This window comes from Petromyzon marinus, chromosome 18, assembly GCF_048934315.1.
Source record: "Petromyzon marinus isolate PM22_M1 ecotype Great Lakes invasive population chromosome 18, UKy_Petmar_22M1.pri1.0, whole genome shotgun sequence".
NCBI classification, from domain to species: Eukaryota; Metazoa; Chordata; class Hyperoartia; order Petromyzontiformes; family Petromyzontidae; genus Petromyzon; species Petromyzon marinus.
Genome location: NC_133684.1, coordinates 6,689,075 through 6,706,405, shown reverse-complemented (window position 1 = coordinate 6,706,405; position 17,331 = coordinate 6,689,075). Strand labels below are relative to the sequence as shown.

Genomic DNA, 17,331 nt, shown 5'->3' with positions numbered 1-17,331 from the left:
TGCGTCAGACTACTCCTCCATTTGTAGACCACTTCACTTGAGTTTTTCCTACGCGATCTGAAAACGTCTTTAATTGACGTTCCATTCAATCAATCAAATATTTATTTTATTAGTGCACATTACAACAGCAAAACTACACACTCTCTCCTGAATCCCTCTCGTCGTGGCCCACAGACCTCGACATTGGCATATAGCTCCTGCACGCATTGTCGCCATAAGCAAGGACATAATTAGAACCGCAGAATTCACGGAGAAATATTCCACGAATAAACCGCAGGCGTCAAAACATGACACCCCCATACGTATCGAGACGTCGTTGAAATGTTAACTGCGAGAGGTTGCCCCGAAGATGTTGTGGGGCTGCCCGGCGCGATCTGCCCACGCGCCAACGTCGCTGTGCCCCCCGCGAATGCGCGCAGGAGTACGCGCGCACGGCGTGCGCCAAGACCCACGGCTGCGGGCACGCGTGTGGTGGCGTGCGCGACGAGAGCTCCTGCCTGCCCTGCCTGCACGGCTGCAGCAAGGCGAGCAGCCGGCTCAAGCAGGACGCGGACGACATGTGCATGGTGTGCTTTACCGAGGCGCTGTCTGCCGCGCCGGCCGTGCAGGTACACAGCGACCCCCCTCGGCTACACGTCCACATCTTCTCTCTCTTCCGTCTGCATCTCCCCCATCTCTTCTGTCTGTGCCTAGCATCTCTGCTGACTGAATCCATCGTCTCTGCTGTCTGCTTTTCCAATCTCTGCTATCTGCATCTCGCATCTCTTCCTGTTTGGACCTACTGTCTCTTCCTGTATGCATCAATCATCTCCTCTGTCTGCATCTCCCATCTATTTCTACCTGTGCCTAGCATCTCTCCTGACTGGATCCATCGTCTCTGCTGTCTGCTTTTCCAATCTCTGCTATCTGCATCTCGCATCTCTTCCTGTTTGTACCTACTGTCTCTTCCTGTATGCATCAATCATCTCCTCTGTCTGCATCTCCCATCTATTTCTACCTGTGCCTGCCATCTCTCCTGTCTGAATCTTCAGTCCCTCCTGTCTGCATCTCCTAGCTGACCCGAGCGCACGTGTACACACGCACACTCGCACACACCCCCCCCCCCCCCACCCCGCGTGAATCCGATGCAGCTGGAGTGCACCCACGTGTTCCACCTGCACTGCTGCCGGCTCGTGCTCGAGAACCGCTGGGTGGGACCGCGCATCACCTTTGGCTTCCTGCTTTGCCCCATCTGCAAGGTCAGTCCGCCCGCTCGCCCGTTCCTTTTCCCAACCCCCGCGTACGTCGGCGGAAGGCCGAGGCCAAGCTCAGGCCCTGAGAGGTCATCGTTGCCGATGCCGTCCTATGCCACTGCAGCTCACTGTCGCTTCCTTCCATCTGCCAGCTCCTCCTGTAGTTTCGGTCCCATCTGCCAGGTTTGTCCGTCCGCCAGCTCTGTTCCCCCTACTCCGCTAATGTCAGAGGAAGGTGGGGGTGGACGTCTGCAGGTCAATGTCGAGTCATCATGGCTGATGCCGGCGATACCTCTGCACCTCGGTCATTGATTTCTTTCTTCCGCTAGATCCTGTAGTTGTTGTAAAATTGATGCCTAACTTCTGAGGACGGCTCTTACAGTCTCATCATCACCACTGTTTAGTGTGAGGACTTCCCCCTTGATTCTCAGTCGATACACAGTGTTCTGTGTGTGTGTATCTCTTGTATATATTTGTGTGTGTGTGTGTGTACATCTGTCTGTCTATGGGTAGTGGCAGTGTAGTTAACGCCTCGCCACAGCGGCAGCATCTTTGTTTCTGTGTTGTATCGTTCTTGCCCGCCCCTTACTGGACATCTGTGAAAAAGAGCTTTACAGCTCATCGGATTCCTCCAATATAAATAAATATTGTGATTCTGCTTCTGCGTGCGCGCACAGAGCAAGATCGCCCACCCTGTGCTGCGGGAGCTGCTGGCGCCGATCGGGGAGCTGTATGAGGACGTGCGCAGGAAAGCACTCATGCGGCTCGAGTACGAGGGCCTGCACCAGAGCGAGGCCATCAGCACGCCCGGCGCGCGCTTCTACAGCGACCCGGCCGGCTACGCCATGAACCGCTACGCCTACTACGTCTGCTACAAGTGCAAGAAGGTTCAGACCGATGCTGCGGGGTCGCGCGTGGTGTGTGGGGGGATGTTTAAGCAAGGCATGCCCGGGCTCTGTCGAACACCGCGACGGGACCCCTACGCCGTAACCGGAGTGTCCGCGTTCTTGTAACGGGTATCTCTCCGCACGGTGCTTGCCCCTCGCACGCCGCGTGTGACCGCTGTGCTCTCTCCCTGCCTGCCAGGCCTACTTTGGCGGTGAAGCGCGCTGCGACGTGGATGCCGGGCACGGGGACGACTTTGACCCCCGCGAGCTCATCTGTGGCGGCTGCTCTGACGTGTCGCGTGCACAGGTCCGCCCGCCGGCCCGCAATTGCCGTTTCCTCTACACACCCATCACAACCGTTCCCTCTCCATGCCTGCCACAGCCGTTCCTCCTCCACACCCACCACGCCCTAATCCTCATTACTCGCCACAGCCAACGGCTACGCCTGCTAAGGCCAAACCTTCTAACCACGGTTAACACCATCGGCAATCACCGCCAAACCTCCTTGCCACAAGCTGCCGCAGCCACACAACCTTACACGCCACAGTCAACATCCAAACCCTCCTTACCATGACCAACACTGCTGCCCCCCGCAGCACAAGCCTCCTCACTTGCCGCGCTGATCTTGTCGCCCCCTGTAGATGTGCCCCAAGCACGGCACGGACTTCCTCGAGTACAAGTGCCGCTACTGCTGCTCCGTGGCAGTGTTCTTCTGTTTCGGCACCACGCACTTCTGCAACCCGTGCCACGACGACTTCCAGCGCATGACCAGCGTGCCCAAGGAGGAGCTGCCACGATGCCCCGCCGGTGCGTAGACCTCGCGCCAAGATGCGCTCCTGTCGTGTGCTCGGGGGCATCGCTCCGCACGAACTCTCGCGCTCGCGTGCAAGAGTTTCATATTGGTGATTTGCGATCGGGCCCCGCCGCACACACAGGTGATGAATTGTCACGATTATCGATTATTTTAGTTTTATTGTATTTTCTGCCCTTTACTTCTACTCTCTTCATCAACCTTTTGCTTTTAGGCCTCCAAACTCCTCAGTTTACCACCTTTCCTCTCTCCCCTCTCGTTTCAGCCATCCAATCAATATCTGCCCTCCATTATATTCTCTGCCCTCCATTCTCTGCTGGCTGCCCTCTATCCAGTGCCCTTCAGCCTCTGATTTCAACTCGATGCCTCTATCTCCGGCCCTTTCCAACCCTGCGCCTCCCGGCGGACTAGGCACTCCGATTAAACCCGTCTGTCTCTCCCTCCCTCTCCTCGCAGGGCCCAAGGGCAAGCAGCTGGAGGGCTCCGAGTGCCCCCTCCACGTCGTGCACCCCCCGACGGGCGAGGAGTTCGCCCTCGGATGCGGCGTGTGCCGCAACGCGCACACGTTCTGACGCGCGCGTCCGAACGGGGACGTCCCCCAATGGCAGAGCGGCGGCGGCCACTACAACAATGGCAGCGACCACGACGACGACGACGACGATGGCGCGACGGAGAGCACGCCGCCTTGAGACGGAGCGACGCCGCCGAGGGTGGCGCGCGTCCCCCGCTCGCCGGTTCACCGTGGACGCCGGCCGGCCGTCTGTCCGCTAACCGGAGAGAGGCGGTCCAGGCTGGTGTGACGGATCCCGCGTTGGGTATTTTTATTGGGCGTCTTTCTTGTTCTCATTTTACGGAAAGCGCTGCCCATGGCCCCACACGCGTGGGCGATTACCGCCTGTCCGGCGAGAGCGCGGTTTTCCCTTTCATGGGGCGGCTGTGAGAAACTAAGGCGGTGATGATGATGATGATGACGACGATGATAATTAACGTGATTTGGCGCGAGAGAAATATTTTAAAGGCAACGTGAGCGGCGCCGGAGGTTTGTTTTCGGTGGGGAATGGTGGCTGCGGGGTTACCACCGCACCCATGCCCCGCTCGAGCCATCCACCGGCCTCTTGATGATGAGCACGAGATGACGAGAGTGGGAGGATCATGGGAAGATGATGGGATTTGCTGTACGAACCTCCACTAGTGGCGTACAGCCAGACGACTTTTTATTTATTGGACATTCAGAGCGAAATCTCCGTCTGTGGTGGGGTTTTTTTTTCCCCCTCCCTCTGCGTTTCATGAGCTTGTGATTTATTTCACCGGATCCATTTGAGCCATCTGCGTTCTCGAGTCCGAGTGCACTTCGACTCACGTTGTGGTCAGGCGTGGCTCGTGTCTCTAGAAGCCACGACCCCCCTTTCTCCGACGATCCACGACTTATGTCTTTGCGCCGTTGGCAGGTTGCCAAAGTTAAAGACTAAAATAACAATTCCTTTACCAGACACAGGCAGCCGACGCAATTATATACTCCTACTACTACTTGCTACCTTTATCAATTTCTCATTTGTACAAATGTGCCCAGGTATATTGCGAAAATAAAACTGTTACCCATGCCTGTCCGCGACTCTGCTGGGAGCGACACACACATACACACATCCACTACTCATGTACGTGTTTGATGGCAATCGTGCAGCAGTGATGGTGGGGGGGGCAGCGTTCAGATGACTGCTTATAACGAAATCCTCATCCCCACCCTGCCGCCCCCCACGAATGGGTAACGTTGCGTCTCATCATAGGGCACGGAGCTGAGAACGTTAAAGAAATCGTTGCGAGTCTGACAAGGCCGGGTGGGTTGTGGTGGGGGGGGGTCACATGGAAAATGAATGAATAGTTTGGTGTCGTGTTGGCCAGCTTGGGAATTGAGTTCAGATGGGGTCAGGGTCAAGTTGGAGTCTGGGGGGGAGGGGGGGGGGTCAGGTTAGGTCACCATGTTACCCCACTCCCACGCGTGCGGAGGCAGCGCGTGGCCACACGGTCCTGATTAACGATCGGCAGCGCGGGCATCGATCTCCAGCGCGCAACTGTGAATATACGGTAATTGTAAATACATATTTCACTTTGCGTTGTTATTTTGCTGCTCTTGTTTTGATTTCCCACGCCCCACCCCCCTACTTGCTTGTAAATTGTTCATATGGGATTTTTAAAGGCGGCTTGTGGTCATGGTTGTACCGTTATTATTCTTACGTTTTGTTATCATCATTTGTTATCGTTATTGGTAGTGTTATTCGTGTTTGCTTTGGGTTTGAGCGCTGCTCCAGACACGCGTGTCGCCGCGTGTCGCTTAGTCGCGAGCGCGTGCCACCGTTTTCTGGAGCTCTGCTCGCAGCCAACACTCGGCCGATATAATTGGCCCATCAGTCACCACGGTTGCCGATCGCACCGCACGTGAAGAAGATTGCCATTAACCCCTTCGCGTCGTGGAAAAGCGCGACGAGGATGATGATTATTCGGTTCTGTTTTGTAAAACCTCCCCCGCCCATCTCTCCAATGTTTTATGGCTGCCGTGGTGGTCACTGACTTTTCTGTGCATGAGGTTTCTGATTATTGCTCTACTACCTGGTGATCTACTGACAGCTTGGGGCATAATAGCAAAAACATTACACTTCATGACGGTGACAATGGTAACATTTTTACATTCAACTTTTTACGAAGACGCATCTGAAGAATCATGGTCAAGCCCCATTAGCCAGGAGTTTGGGATCTTTCCGTTTTCTTCAAACAAACAAAAAAACAAATATAATATATACGTACATTAAAATACACGAGTATATATGTGTAGGGCACGCACGGACGCATTTGCAGGGGTTTCCGGTATACAAAAATAATGAGTGCGATGTGATGCAAGATGTGGAAAGTGAATAAAATGTTATAAGTCAATGGTGGAGGTCGTGGAATGTTATGACGTGGTGCAAACTAGCCAACCGTGCGCCTGCTCTACCTTTAACCATATCCACACCAGTCAACTAGACCCTAAGCTGAGTTACAACCACACGAACCCATCATATACTATCCCTACCCATAACTAAATCGAACAAACCCTAGCCATGTTTTCACAATGGTCACACCGCGATCACACCCGCCCCCCAAAAAAAACCTCGTCCTGCTCCTAACTCCCACCACACTCGACAACCAGACCAGAGCCCGAAACCTAATTACAACCACACTAGCCAAAACCACATCCTAGAACGATTTCTAACCACAGCCAATCAGAATATAGCCCTGTCCATAACGATATCCACACTCGCCAACCTTAAACAGCCATTACCAAAAACTAATTTAGCCTATAACTGTACCCCTAACTACGACCGCATTAACAAATTAAACCCTTGCCTTACGCCTATCCATAATCACACTCGCCAACCGCACGCTTATCCTACCCCTAACCAGCCCGAATACCGAACCCAAATCCACAAACAGCCCAGCCAACCACAACCTCGCCCTACCCCTACTTCTGAACCGAACCACCCAAGACTTAACCTAAACCACTCTTGCAACCATAAACGATCCCCACCCCTTATCCATAAACGGGCACGAGCTCAAATACTTAACCCAAAACCACAACCAACCCAAGCCAGTCGTTACCCCTAATCATGTTTCAGGACCTAACTACACTCGCCAACCACTCACCCTGTCCGGAACCACACTGGCCCCAACAACCACCTTACCCAACGAGACTCTAGCCCTAGTTTGTTGAAGATCGCTGTCCTGGGAAATCTGTGAGTCTTCCCAAGACAATAAAGGTCCCCTTGTCAGTTACAACTCAAGTAGGTCATCCCTCTTCCTGCGCACGGAGATATTCGTCTTCCCTTGAGATGTCCCGGATTTGTTTTTAAGACCTCGGAGGCAAGAGGTGGTTAAACCCCACCGTGACCCCGGGAGCCCACCTTTAACTGTAGTTCCCACGTCTTCACTCTGCGTTCACATCCCCCCCCAGCCCCCAAATCCGCGAGCCCAAAGATTTGAGTCGCAGTATTGACGTTTCGTGTCGCTCGTTCGGCCACGTGTGCGCGTGTGTCAAAAGCTTTATTTGTGTTAATTTTAAAACCGTTGGTTTGTTTTGAGCGGTGCGACGGCTGCTGGTGAAGGGTGGGGGGGTCTTTTTCCGAGTGAAGAGAAGCGAGGGGAGGTAAATGGAAAACAAAACCCAATAAAGTTCCCCCCCCCCCTCCGCGTTTAATTAGGGTTGTTGGCGTGTTCGTGTACGCATGTGTTCGTGTGTTTACGGAGCGATAGTGTAGCGGTTAGCGCGCTTCGCTATGAACCTGGCGACCCGGGTTCGATTCCCGCTCACGGCCAACACCAGTGACGATTATCGGAACCGGTCCCGGGCCTTTCCTAGGTCGACTCAGCCTCAAATGAGTACCTGGTGCGGTGTGTAAACATCGCTACTGGGGAGACAAAGGCGGTCGGGCGTGGTGCTGGCCACCCACCCCCTCGTGTACCGTTCGGGCCTTCATAGGTGCTCGCTAACAGCACTTGCCCCTAGTCTGTTAAGGCTATATGGGGGATCTTTGTGTGTTTACGTGCACCTAGCGTGGCACGAGTACCGCGGTGACGTCACCGCCACTGCTGGACTTCGTAGCAGCTCATTGGGATTTCTCCAGGATAAAGATTCGGACTTAGTGGCGAACGGCCGCTAATGTTGTTTGTGTAGGCACAGTCCGGAGCACGGGTGGTGCATCTGTCAGTCTGTCCTGTGACCTGTCAAAAGTGCAACTAGCCTGGCACAAGTGCTGTGGTGATGTCGGCGTAAATTTGTGGGGCGAAAGGCAGCTGTTGTGTTTGGGCAAGTGCTGTTGGGGAGCATCTACGGAGGCCACTTATCCCAACAGCCTTTGTAGGCTACACGGGGCATCTTTGTGTGCGAGCGCTTGGTTATGCATGAATGTGTTGGTGTGTCTGTGAATGCGTGCGTGTGTGGGGATGTGTGGGGAGCGGTGGTGTAGCGGTCAGCGTGCTGCGCGACAAACCCGTCGACCCGAGTTCGATTCCTGCTCACGGTGAACACCAGTAACGATTATCTGATCCGGTCCTGGACCTCCCCTAAGGACGACTCGGCCTCAAATGAGTACCTAGTGCGGTGTGTAAACATCGCCACTGGGGAGACAAAGGCGGACGGGCGTGGTGCTGCCCCCTCTACCCCGCCGTGTGCTGTGCCGGCCTTCATAGGTGCCCTCTAACAGCACTTGCCCTAACAGTCTGTTAAGGCTATACGGAGGAGCGTTGTGTTTTGTGTGCGCGAGGAGCCAGTAGTGTAGTTGTTAGTGCACTGCACTACAGCCCTAGTGACCTGGGGTATCCACGATTTGTCACGTCAGCATCAGCACCGGGGAGGCAAAGATGGCCTGGCATGGTCCTGACCGCACCACCTCGTTGCGCTGTGCCGGCCTTCATTGGTGCTTGCTAACAACACTTACCCCGACAGAATCATTTAGACCACATGGTGGTGGTTGGGGGGGTGTCTTGGTGTTGTGTGTACGCGCGCGTGTCATTCCTTCGATGATAGCTGGCCCATGTTAGGTGTTGGTACGGGGGCTGGGCGAGTCCCAGCTGTAACAATGCACCACGCGGGCCTGAGCATTGGGCCGCTGGTTGAGTCTCCCCCAGGAGGACCCATTCGTATGGCTCATCCGATTCAGATAGAACTCGTATGTGTCTTGTTGTGAATCGTGGTTTGCGTTCATGATGGGTTTTTTCCCCTTCCCCCTTTGCGTTGACAATTACGTGTTACTTAAAAGTTTAAAATAATTAATTTTGTTATATAAGGGGGGTGGGGGGGGGTTGAGGCTCGAAATAAAGTGTGTTTATTTAAAATTCATCTCGACCGGAGGTTTCGCTACGCCTGGCGGAATGCACTATATATACTCGTGCTGTCATTTTCAATTGTCGGCTACCCATTCCCTCCTCACACCCCTGGGAGCGCTTTACAACAACAGTCACTGTGTGTGCTCGTGACTGCTTTGTAACAGTCACTGTGTGTGACTGCCTTACAATACAGTCACTGTGTGTGTGTGTGACTGCTTTACAATACAGTCACTGTGTGTGTGACTGCTTTATAACAGTCATTGTGTGTGAGACTGCTTTATAACAGTCATTGTGTGTGTGACTGCTTTACAACAGTCACTGTGTGTGTGACTGCTTTATAACAGTCACTGTGTGTGACTGCTTTATAACAGTCACTGTGTGTGTGACTGCTTTGTAACAGTCACTGTGTGTGACTGCTTTATAACAGTCACTGTGTGTGTGACTGCTTTACAACAGTCACTGTGTGTGACTGCTTTATAACAGTCACTGTGTGTGTGTGACTGCTTTATAACAGTCACTGTGTGTGTGACTGCTTTATAACAGTCACTGTGTGTGTGTGACTGCTTTATAACAGTCACTGTGTGTGTGACTGCTTTATAACAGTCACTGTGTGTGTGACTGCTTTACAATACAGTCACTGTGTGTGTGACTGCTTTATAACAGTCACTGTGTGTGTGACTGCTTTATAACAGTCACTGTGTGTGAGACTGCTTTATAACAGTCACTGTGTGTGTGTGACTGCTTTACAACAGTCACTGTGTGTGTGACTGCTTTATAACAGTCACTGTGTGTGTGACTGCTTTATAACAGTCACTGTGTGTGTGACTGCTTTACAATACAGTCACTGTGTGTGTGACTGCTTTATAACAGTCACTGTGTGTGTGACTGCTTTATAACAGTCACTGTGTGTGTGACTGCTTTATAACAGTCACTGTGTGTGTGTGACTGCTTTATAACAGTCACTGTGTGTGTGACTGCTTTATAACAGTCACTGTGTGTGTGACTGCTTTATAACAGTCACTGTGTGTGTGACTGCTTTACAACAGTCACTGTGTGTGTGACTGCTTTATAACAGTCACTGTGTGTGTGACTGCTTTATAACAGTCACTGTGTGTGTGTGACTGCTTTATAACAGTCACTGTGTGTGTGACTGCTTTATAACAGTCACTGTGTGTGTGACTGCTTTACAACAGTCACTGTGTGTGTGACTGCTTTATAACAGTCACTGTGTGTGTGACTGCTTTACAACAGTCACTGTGTGTGTGACTGCTTTACAACAGTCACTGTGTGTGTGACTGCTTTATAACAGTCACTGTGTGTGTGACTGCTTTATAACAGTCACTGTGTGTGTGACTGCTTTATAACAGTCACTGTGTGTGTGACTGCTTTATAACAGTCACTGTGTGTGTGACTGCTTTATAACAGTCACTGTGTGTGTGACTGCTTTATAACAGTCATTGTGTGTGTGACTGCTTTATAACAGTCACTGTGTGTGTGTGACTGCTTTATAACAGTCACTGTGTGTGTGACTGCTTTATAACAGTCACTGTGTGTGTGACTGCTTTATAACAGTCACTGTGTGTGTGACTGCTTTATAACAGTCACTGTGTGTGTGACTGCTTTATAACAGTCACTGTGTGTGTGACTGCTTTATAACAGTCACTGTGTGTGTGACTGCTTTATAACAGTCATTGTGTGTGTGACTGCTTTACAACAGTCACTGTGTGTGTGACTGCTTTACACAGTCACTGTGTGTGTGACTGCTTTACAACAGTCACTGTGTGTGTGACTGCTTTATAACAGTCACTGTGTGTGTGACTGCTTTATAACAGTCATTGTGTGTGTGACTGCTTTATAACAGTCACTGTGTGTGTGTGACTGCTTTATAACAGTCACTGTGTGTGTGACTGCTTTATAACAGTCACTGTGTGTGTGACTGCTTTATAACAGTCACTGTGTGTGTGACTGCTTTATAACAGTCACTGTGTGTGTGACTGCTTTATAACAGTCACTGTGTGTGTGACTGCTTTATAACAGTCACTGTGTGTGTGACTGCTTTATAACAGTCATTGTGTGTGTGACTGCTTTACAACAGTCACTGTGTGTGTGACTGCTTTACACAGTCACTGTGTGTGTGACTGCTTTACAACAGTCACTGTGTGTGTGACTGCTTTACACAGTCACTGTGTGTGTGACTGCTTTATAACAGTCACTGTGTGTGTGTGTGCGATCGTGTGGCCAGGTTAGCTAGCCGAGTTTTATTCCCGCTCACGACCAACGACAGTGGTCCTGGCCATCACCTAGGTCAACTCAGACTTAAATAAGCACGTGGTGCGGTGTGCAAACAGCACTGGGGAGACAAAGGCGGCGGGGCGCTGTGCTGTCCATCCACCCCATCGTGTGGCGTGCCGGTCTTGAAAGGTGGTTATCACACTGCGTAGTGGTTAGCACACTGCGTAGTGGTTAGCACACTGCTACTTACGAGCCCATTCAATCCGAGTTCGATTCCTGGGCCACGCACAGCGTCAACAGCACAAATCTGAACCCTCTCCCCTCCTCCGCCTCTCCCTTCGTCGATTCGGCCTTAAATGAGTATTGTAACTTGTAAGTGCACGCGAACATCGTCAGCACTTGGGAGACAAAGGCGCTCGGAGTGTGCCGTGCCGTTCCGGCCCGTGTAGGTTTTCGCGAACCCAAGTTTGCCGCCCAGCAGTCTGTCCCAGGCTAAATGTCAGGTGCTCGTTGTCTTTGCTTGCACGGGATGTCCGTGTGTGTGCGTGCGTGCGTGAATTTATCAGGCGGTACACGTATGTGTGCGTGTGTGTCTTGTGAATAAAACATGGAAAGGTGACACTTTTGTGAAATGTGGGCCGCGCATTCACTGCATTTGTCACTGGCGCTGCTTAATTAAATGCTTTCGCGGAGAAAAATAGGTCGATTTCGGTGGGGGGGGGGGGGTGTCAGATTTTACGTGCTCGTCCAGCCGTAGTATACGGGGTGTCAGTTTTTCAACGATTGTGGCATCTGACAGTCCGAAGGAAATGTCAGTTGCCGACGACCACAAAATAATGGCATTTCCCTCCTCGCCCTTGCAACGGTGAAAAGAAAGAGATGGGTTTTCATTTCACTCTTTTGTTATCCTAGTTGGTTTCTTTTGTGTCTTTCCGCCTATACTTTGTTTTCGAACGTGACGCCGCCTGCCAGCATCGTCAGTGGTGTGACGTCGCCCCCCGTGGTTAGGCAAGGGCCTGGGGAAGTCAACATGCCGAAACGACGACCGTATGTGTGGTCCCTTCCATTGCCTCGTATCGACGCATGCCCTGGTGCAGGTGACTTGTTGCGTGTCAATCAAATCAAACGTTTTCCCCAGCTCGAGCGCCAACCTTGATCCGCGACACCTAGAGCTCATTGACCGACTTATAGCATCAACTGTCTCTTGGTTTGGAATCACATCTGAACACGCACCATGTAGAGTCCAACCCTTTGTCAATCCACTGCTGAATAAGAACGTTGCCGTGCAGTTCGCGGGATGTTTGAACGTACACCACGCGAGTTGCGCTACGGGTTGGTGGCGCAGGCAGGGAGCATACACGTGGGAGCAGAGTGCACTACAACAATGGATTTTGATGTACTGGCTTTCTGACGCCGCTAACCACAACCAATGAACACAGCCCCGTAGTTAATATTCTAACCCGCGACTCTTTTCCCTTACCCCAACTCTCTCGCAAGCCAACAAAACATTACACGTAACCACAGCCATTGATTTCAGGAATAAAAAGTTACGAATCAATGGGCAACCTTTTTTTTTCTCACCGCCAAAAAGTTATATAATTTTTAGTTCCATCCGCCTCAGGACCTTCCGGGTCAACGTTTTCCAACAGCACGAGTACAAGCAGCAAACTCTTGACCGACTTCGAACGCCTTGAGTCTCATCAGCAGGCCGTGGCTTTCTGCACGTCGACCAGAACATGGTAGTACGCGGCACCGAATTCTTGTAGCCATCCGTTCGGAGCTTTGTATGGTGGGTACTCTGGTTTTCCCCTGACACGCCAAAAACCTCATTAAATTATTGGGGGTAAACACCCAATGGAGCACCCTCCTGACAATGAGTTTTGAGAGTTTCGATGTGACTTTTTGTATGCTCGATGACTTTACATTTTCACGCGTTGTGCAAACGTTTACGAGACCGATTATAATTGTTTGAGCACACCCACCGGTAAATCGGAGAAGAATGTAGCAATTGGATGCGACATTTCGCTTGCGACTGCGTCAAGTATCCTCGGGTCAGAAACCAGGAAGTCAGAATCACTCTCGTCACCTCACCCGCCATCTCAAATAGTTGTCTTGACACATTAGGAACAACCAACGTTACAGTATTATTACGTCTACACAATGCTGCTGGACTGCCTGGTGTTACAGGTGACCGCCACAGTTTTAATTTCAACCGAGGTTCATTGTGGTCAGCCATTCGGAGAAATACAATATTCCACACACAGCACACCACAGCCAGTGTGCTTATCTCGTTACGGCTGTGACTGCTAAAGGCCCCGTGTCACCATCCCCTCCCGCTCTGCAGCTTGCGAACCGCAAGCCCACGTGGAGTGAGAAATGAAGCCCTGTCAAGAAGCCGTCCACAAACGCCACGGTGCAAAACTCATTTCTTTCAAACGGAATCTTGCCTTTAGCTCGTTGTCGTTCCCACCGCACCTCCGGTGAGCACGGTCGGCTACGCACGGTGCCAAACGAGGTTCAACGAACGTGCATGCGTAAGCACGTTGCCAGCACGGCGTTAGTTTTCACCGACCCGAGTAAGAGTGCTCAACCGAAACTCGATCGACCGCTGGCGACAGGAAACCTTCACTGCGGTGCCCTGTGGCAGGATGGGATCAGCCGGCGATGAGATTGCGACGCGACGTGCACTCTCAATTTTACCGAGCTCGCAGAGCTGCCACGAGTTCCGATTTAAACCAACGCGTGCATGTACTGTATATAGACGGAGGACTGTGATAAATAATGGACGCGGTAATGTTTTTTTTTGTAATCCATGCGTCTGCCCCCCCCCCCCCCCCGCCCGCCTGGTAGGAAATTGAAGGGACAAATAGGTCAAGTGACATAGGAATGTGGAATGTCCACTGTTGGCTCAGGGCTGCCAAGGAGATGAGCATCGATCACCCCTTGCTGGATGCAGGGAGCATAGAAGTACAACATAACTTGACTCCACTGCCCTCTGCTGCCTACAAGTTGGAGCTAAATTTGTCGTATTAACTGTACACTTACTGAACATCTGTGGGGGGGGGGGGAAGACCTTCATAGCTCATCGGATTCCTCCAATATGAATACATATTCTGATTTCGGAACGTCTAATTTATTCTCGAGAAAAGCGTCTCTGGATCGCAGGACTCTTTCTGGACTCTCCCTGTAGAGAGTCCTCTCGGGAGAGAGTCTCGCATTGGGACGTTTGGACATGAATTCCAAAGCAGTGAGAATGTGTTTCCGCTTAGCGTTGCGGGGTTTGGCGAAATCGGGGAGGCCGGAGAATGGCAACAAACACCACACACACACAGGGTCCGCAACAAGACGAGTTCACCATTCCCACCTGCGTGTGATGCTATCGCCTGGCCACCTCGCAGCCCAGTTTGGGCGGTTCCACAAATCTTTACGTGATCCACCAACGCTCGCCTCCGGAAGCGTTGCATCGCACGCGGACGCCGCCGCCACAGCCACAGCTTATCCTGTACGTCACGTATTATCTGGCCGTGCTCTGCACAAACAAATAATAGTAATGAAAATATATTTATATTTTAAACCTCAACGCGTTCATCAATAACACCCTGGCCGAAACAGAAAATTACCCTTTCACGTCGCCTATTATATATGTCTTGACTTAAAGCTTTCGTTACTGCAGGAATCCATATTCTTTGGGTCTTTCGGTGAAGTCACGTAGATAGAAAAAATAATACAAATATCACGACGTTTCGATCGCAACCCAATCAGAATCAGATTCATCGGGTAAAGGTGATGACGACCGCTTGTGTTTCGATGGAAACGTCGTGATTTTTTATTCTTTTTTTATTTTCTATCTACGTGACTTTACGGAAAGACCCAAAGAATATTACATGTATTTTAAGGTCACACACAATGGTACTGTATTGACGAATGGGTTGATGGGGGTTTTTTTGTAATCCTATATGATGCATAGTGGGCTTATAAAACGGGATATACGTGAGAGGGGGTGGGGGGAGGGGGGGCGTGAGTTATTGCGCCGACGAAAGATACCGAAATAAAGTGAATCCCGCCGTCCTCTATATTTCATACATGTCAAAAGCATACGATTGGAAGATACAGTAGTGTGTTCATAAAAACGGAATGCATAAAACAGCGCGCCTTGGGACGGTCGCAAACCCCGTAAGCGGGTCTCTTTGACAGCGCACAGTTTTTCACTTCCATAATTGCCTGTCAGCTGGTGTGGCTTTTGTCACTCACAGGATTAGTGTGTATCCTATAAGCACCTGTAGACTCAGTGTGTGTCCTATAAGCACCTGTAGACTCAGTGTGTCCTATAAGCACCTGTGGACTCAGTGTGTGTCCTATAAGCACCTGTAGAATCAGTGTGTCCTATATGCACCTACAGTGGTGAAGTATGACCGGACTGACACAACGTGGGAAACCCTCCATCCAGCAGTTGATTGGCAAAGGAGTAATGTGTGTGTGTATGTGTACATGTGTATCCCACGTGATGTTTGTCAGTGCTCATTCAAACGAAGGGAAGATGTATGTATGGGGAGCTGTGGCGCAGTGGTTAGCACACTGCGCTATCAACCCACGCGACCCAAGTTCGATCATCACATTTATGAAAATCCAGTGGCGAATATTTGAACTGGCACTTGGTCTCCCCAAGGTCGACTCAGCCTTAAATTAGCATCTGGTGCGGTGTGCAAACATCAGCACCGAATAGACAAAAGCTGCAGGCTGTGGTACCGACCACCCACCCCCCTCGTGTGCCGTGCTGTCCCAGTCTTTACAGGCGTTTGCTAATAAACAACACTTGCCCCTAACAGTCTGCTAAGGGTATAGGGGGGGCAGTCGTTACCAATCATCAGGCGCGTGCAGTGTGTCACAACTTAAATTGTATTGAGTTTGGTAAAATATGAAAATACGGTTTCAGAAAACCTGTTCAGTCGTAAAAAAAAAAGAATTAGCCGACTATCCGCCTCGATCCTCCGCATCAAATAATTGTTTTTTTACACATTCCATCAGCCCCACGGTCTTCCGGGAGTGCACCATTTCAGCAGCAGTGGCTCATTGCAAGTAAATGCTAGAACGATTGTAACATCAATTGTCTCGTCAGCAGAGGCAGGACCTTGCTTGAATCAATGCAGGTGAGGAGCTGCCTAAAAATATGGTTTAATTTTAATGCGGAGAGACGGACATATGACGGGCAACATTGTCTGCAATTATATTGTTATATATATTCCACAAGGACGCTCAGGATTATTTTGTGTTCAACCATAGGTAAGGTATAGCTTGAGAGAGGGAAACCCGACCACGAGCACAGGTGCCAAGTCACCTTGGGCCCACAGGGACAGCTGCCACTGGAGGTGCCCTCTGATATGTATTGAGATGAGGTGTAGTGGTCAAGAGCTCCAGATGTCCCGGGCGTACAAAAAGATAACTCAACGTGATCCGTCAATAGCACAGTGTTGCGATATCTTAAAATCAAAATGTATAATAGGCGACGTTTCGGGCAATGACCCTACTTCAACAGCACATAGAGACACCCGAGAGATACGAGTTAATACGGGTTAGACGGTGTATATAGAATATGGAAAGGAGATCTCTATATAAAAAACAATTTATGATAATTACCACCACCATCACCACCGCTGCCATCCCACGCTGCCACCACACGTTCTCTGCTCGCGTCGCCCCACGCTCCCCCCCCCCCCAAAAAAAACCGAACGAAAAGCAAAACCGTGGTCAAAACCCACGTGTGTACCGTGTTTACCGAGCCGTGGGGCCATTCACCGTTCAGCAAACGCGTGACTTTGCAACGCAATTGCGTGTTAATTGGCTTGATGGATAATCGCGAACTCTAAACCCATCGTGTCAAATTATTGCAGTACTTTAGTTTCCCCCCGGTAAGCGCCTTGCCGGGTACACAGTTTGCCCTAAGATTACCCCTTAATGAAACCGTGGGCTCAATGTGGGGGGTGGGGCGGGAGAAGCGAGTCACAATAGCGAATTACCGCCTCTCGTGTCGCCTCGCGGTGTCAAGCACGAACAGTGAGGCTGCGTCTCCCGGGATCTACTGCACGAACCCCGTTCACTGGGGGACAAGGACCGTCGGCGGACTTTCAGGCGCACCCCAGTAAACATGCCAACGTTCATCCAACGTTGGGCCAACATTAATTCAACGTTGAAGCAACGTTGGGCCAACGTTAGCGCAACGTTGGGCCAACATTGATCCAACGTTAACTCAACGTTGGGTCGGCAATAATCCAACGTCAACCAAACACACAACGTTGCATGTTTACTGGGTAGTCTACGG

General features: G+C 51.0%; 1 protein-coding gene across 6 annotated transcripts in view; it reads left to right on the top strand.

The window, feature by feature from the left end:
- The window catches only part of MYCBP2 (MYC binding protein 2), a 134,682-nt gene extending 128,827 nt beyond the window's left edge, over positions 1-5,855 (top strand). For all 6 annotated transcript variants that reach the window (XM_032956671.2, XM_032956673.2, XM_032956670.2 and 3 more), the window contains 6 exons: positions 420-608; positions 1,131-1,238; positions 1,910-2,119; positions 2,319-2,426; positions 2,761-2,926; positions 3,387-5,855. In XM_032956671.2, the coding sequence (XP_032812562.2) occupies positions 420-608; positions 1,131-1,238; positions 1,910-2,119; positions 2,319-2,426; positions 2,761-2,926; positions 3,387-3,502 (897 nt within the window). In that variant the 3' untranslated portion in view covers positions 3,503-5,855. The remainder of the gene's footprint in view (positions 1-419; positions 609-1,130; positions 1,239-1,909; positions 2,120-2,318; positions 2,427-2,760; positions 2,927-3,386) is intronic.
- Positions 5,856-17,331: the final 11,476 nt, after the last annotated feature.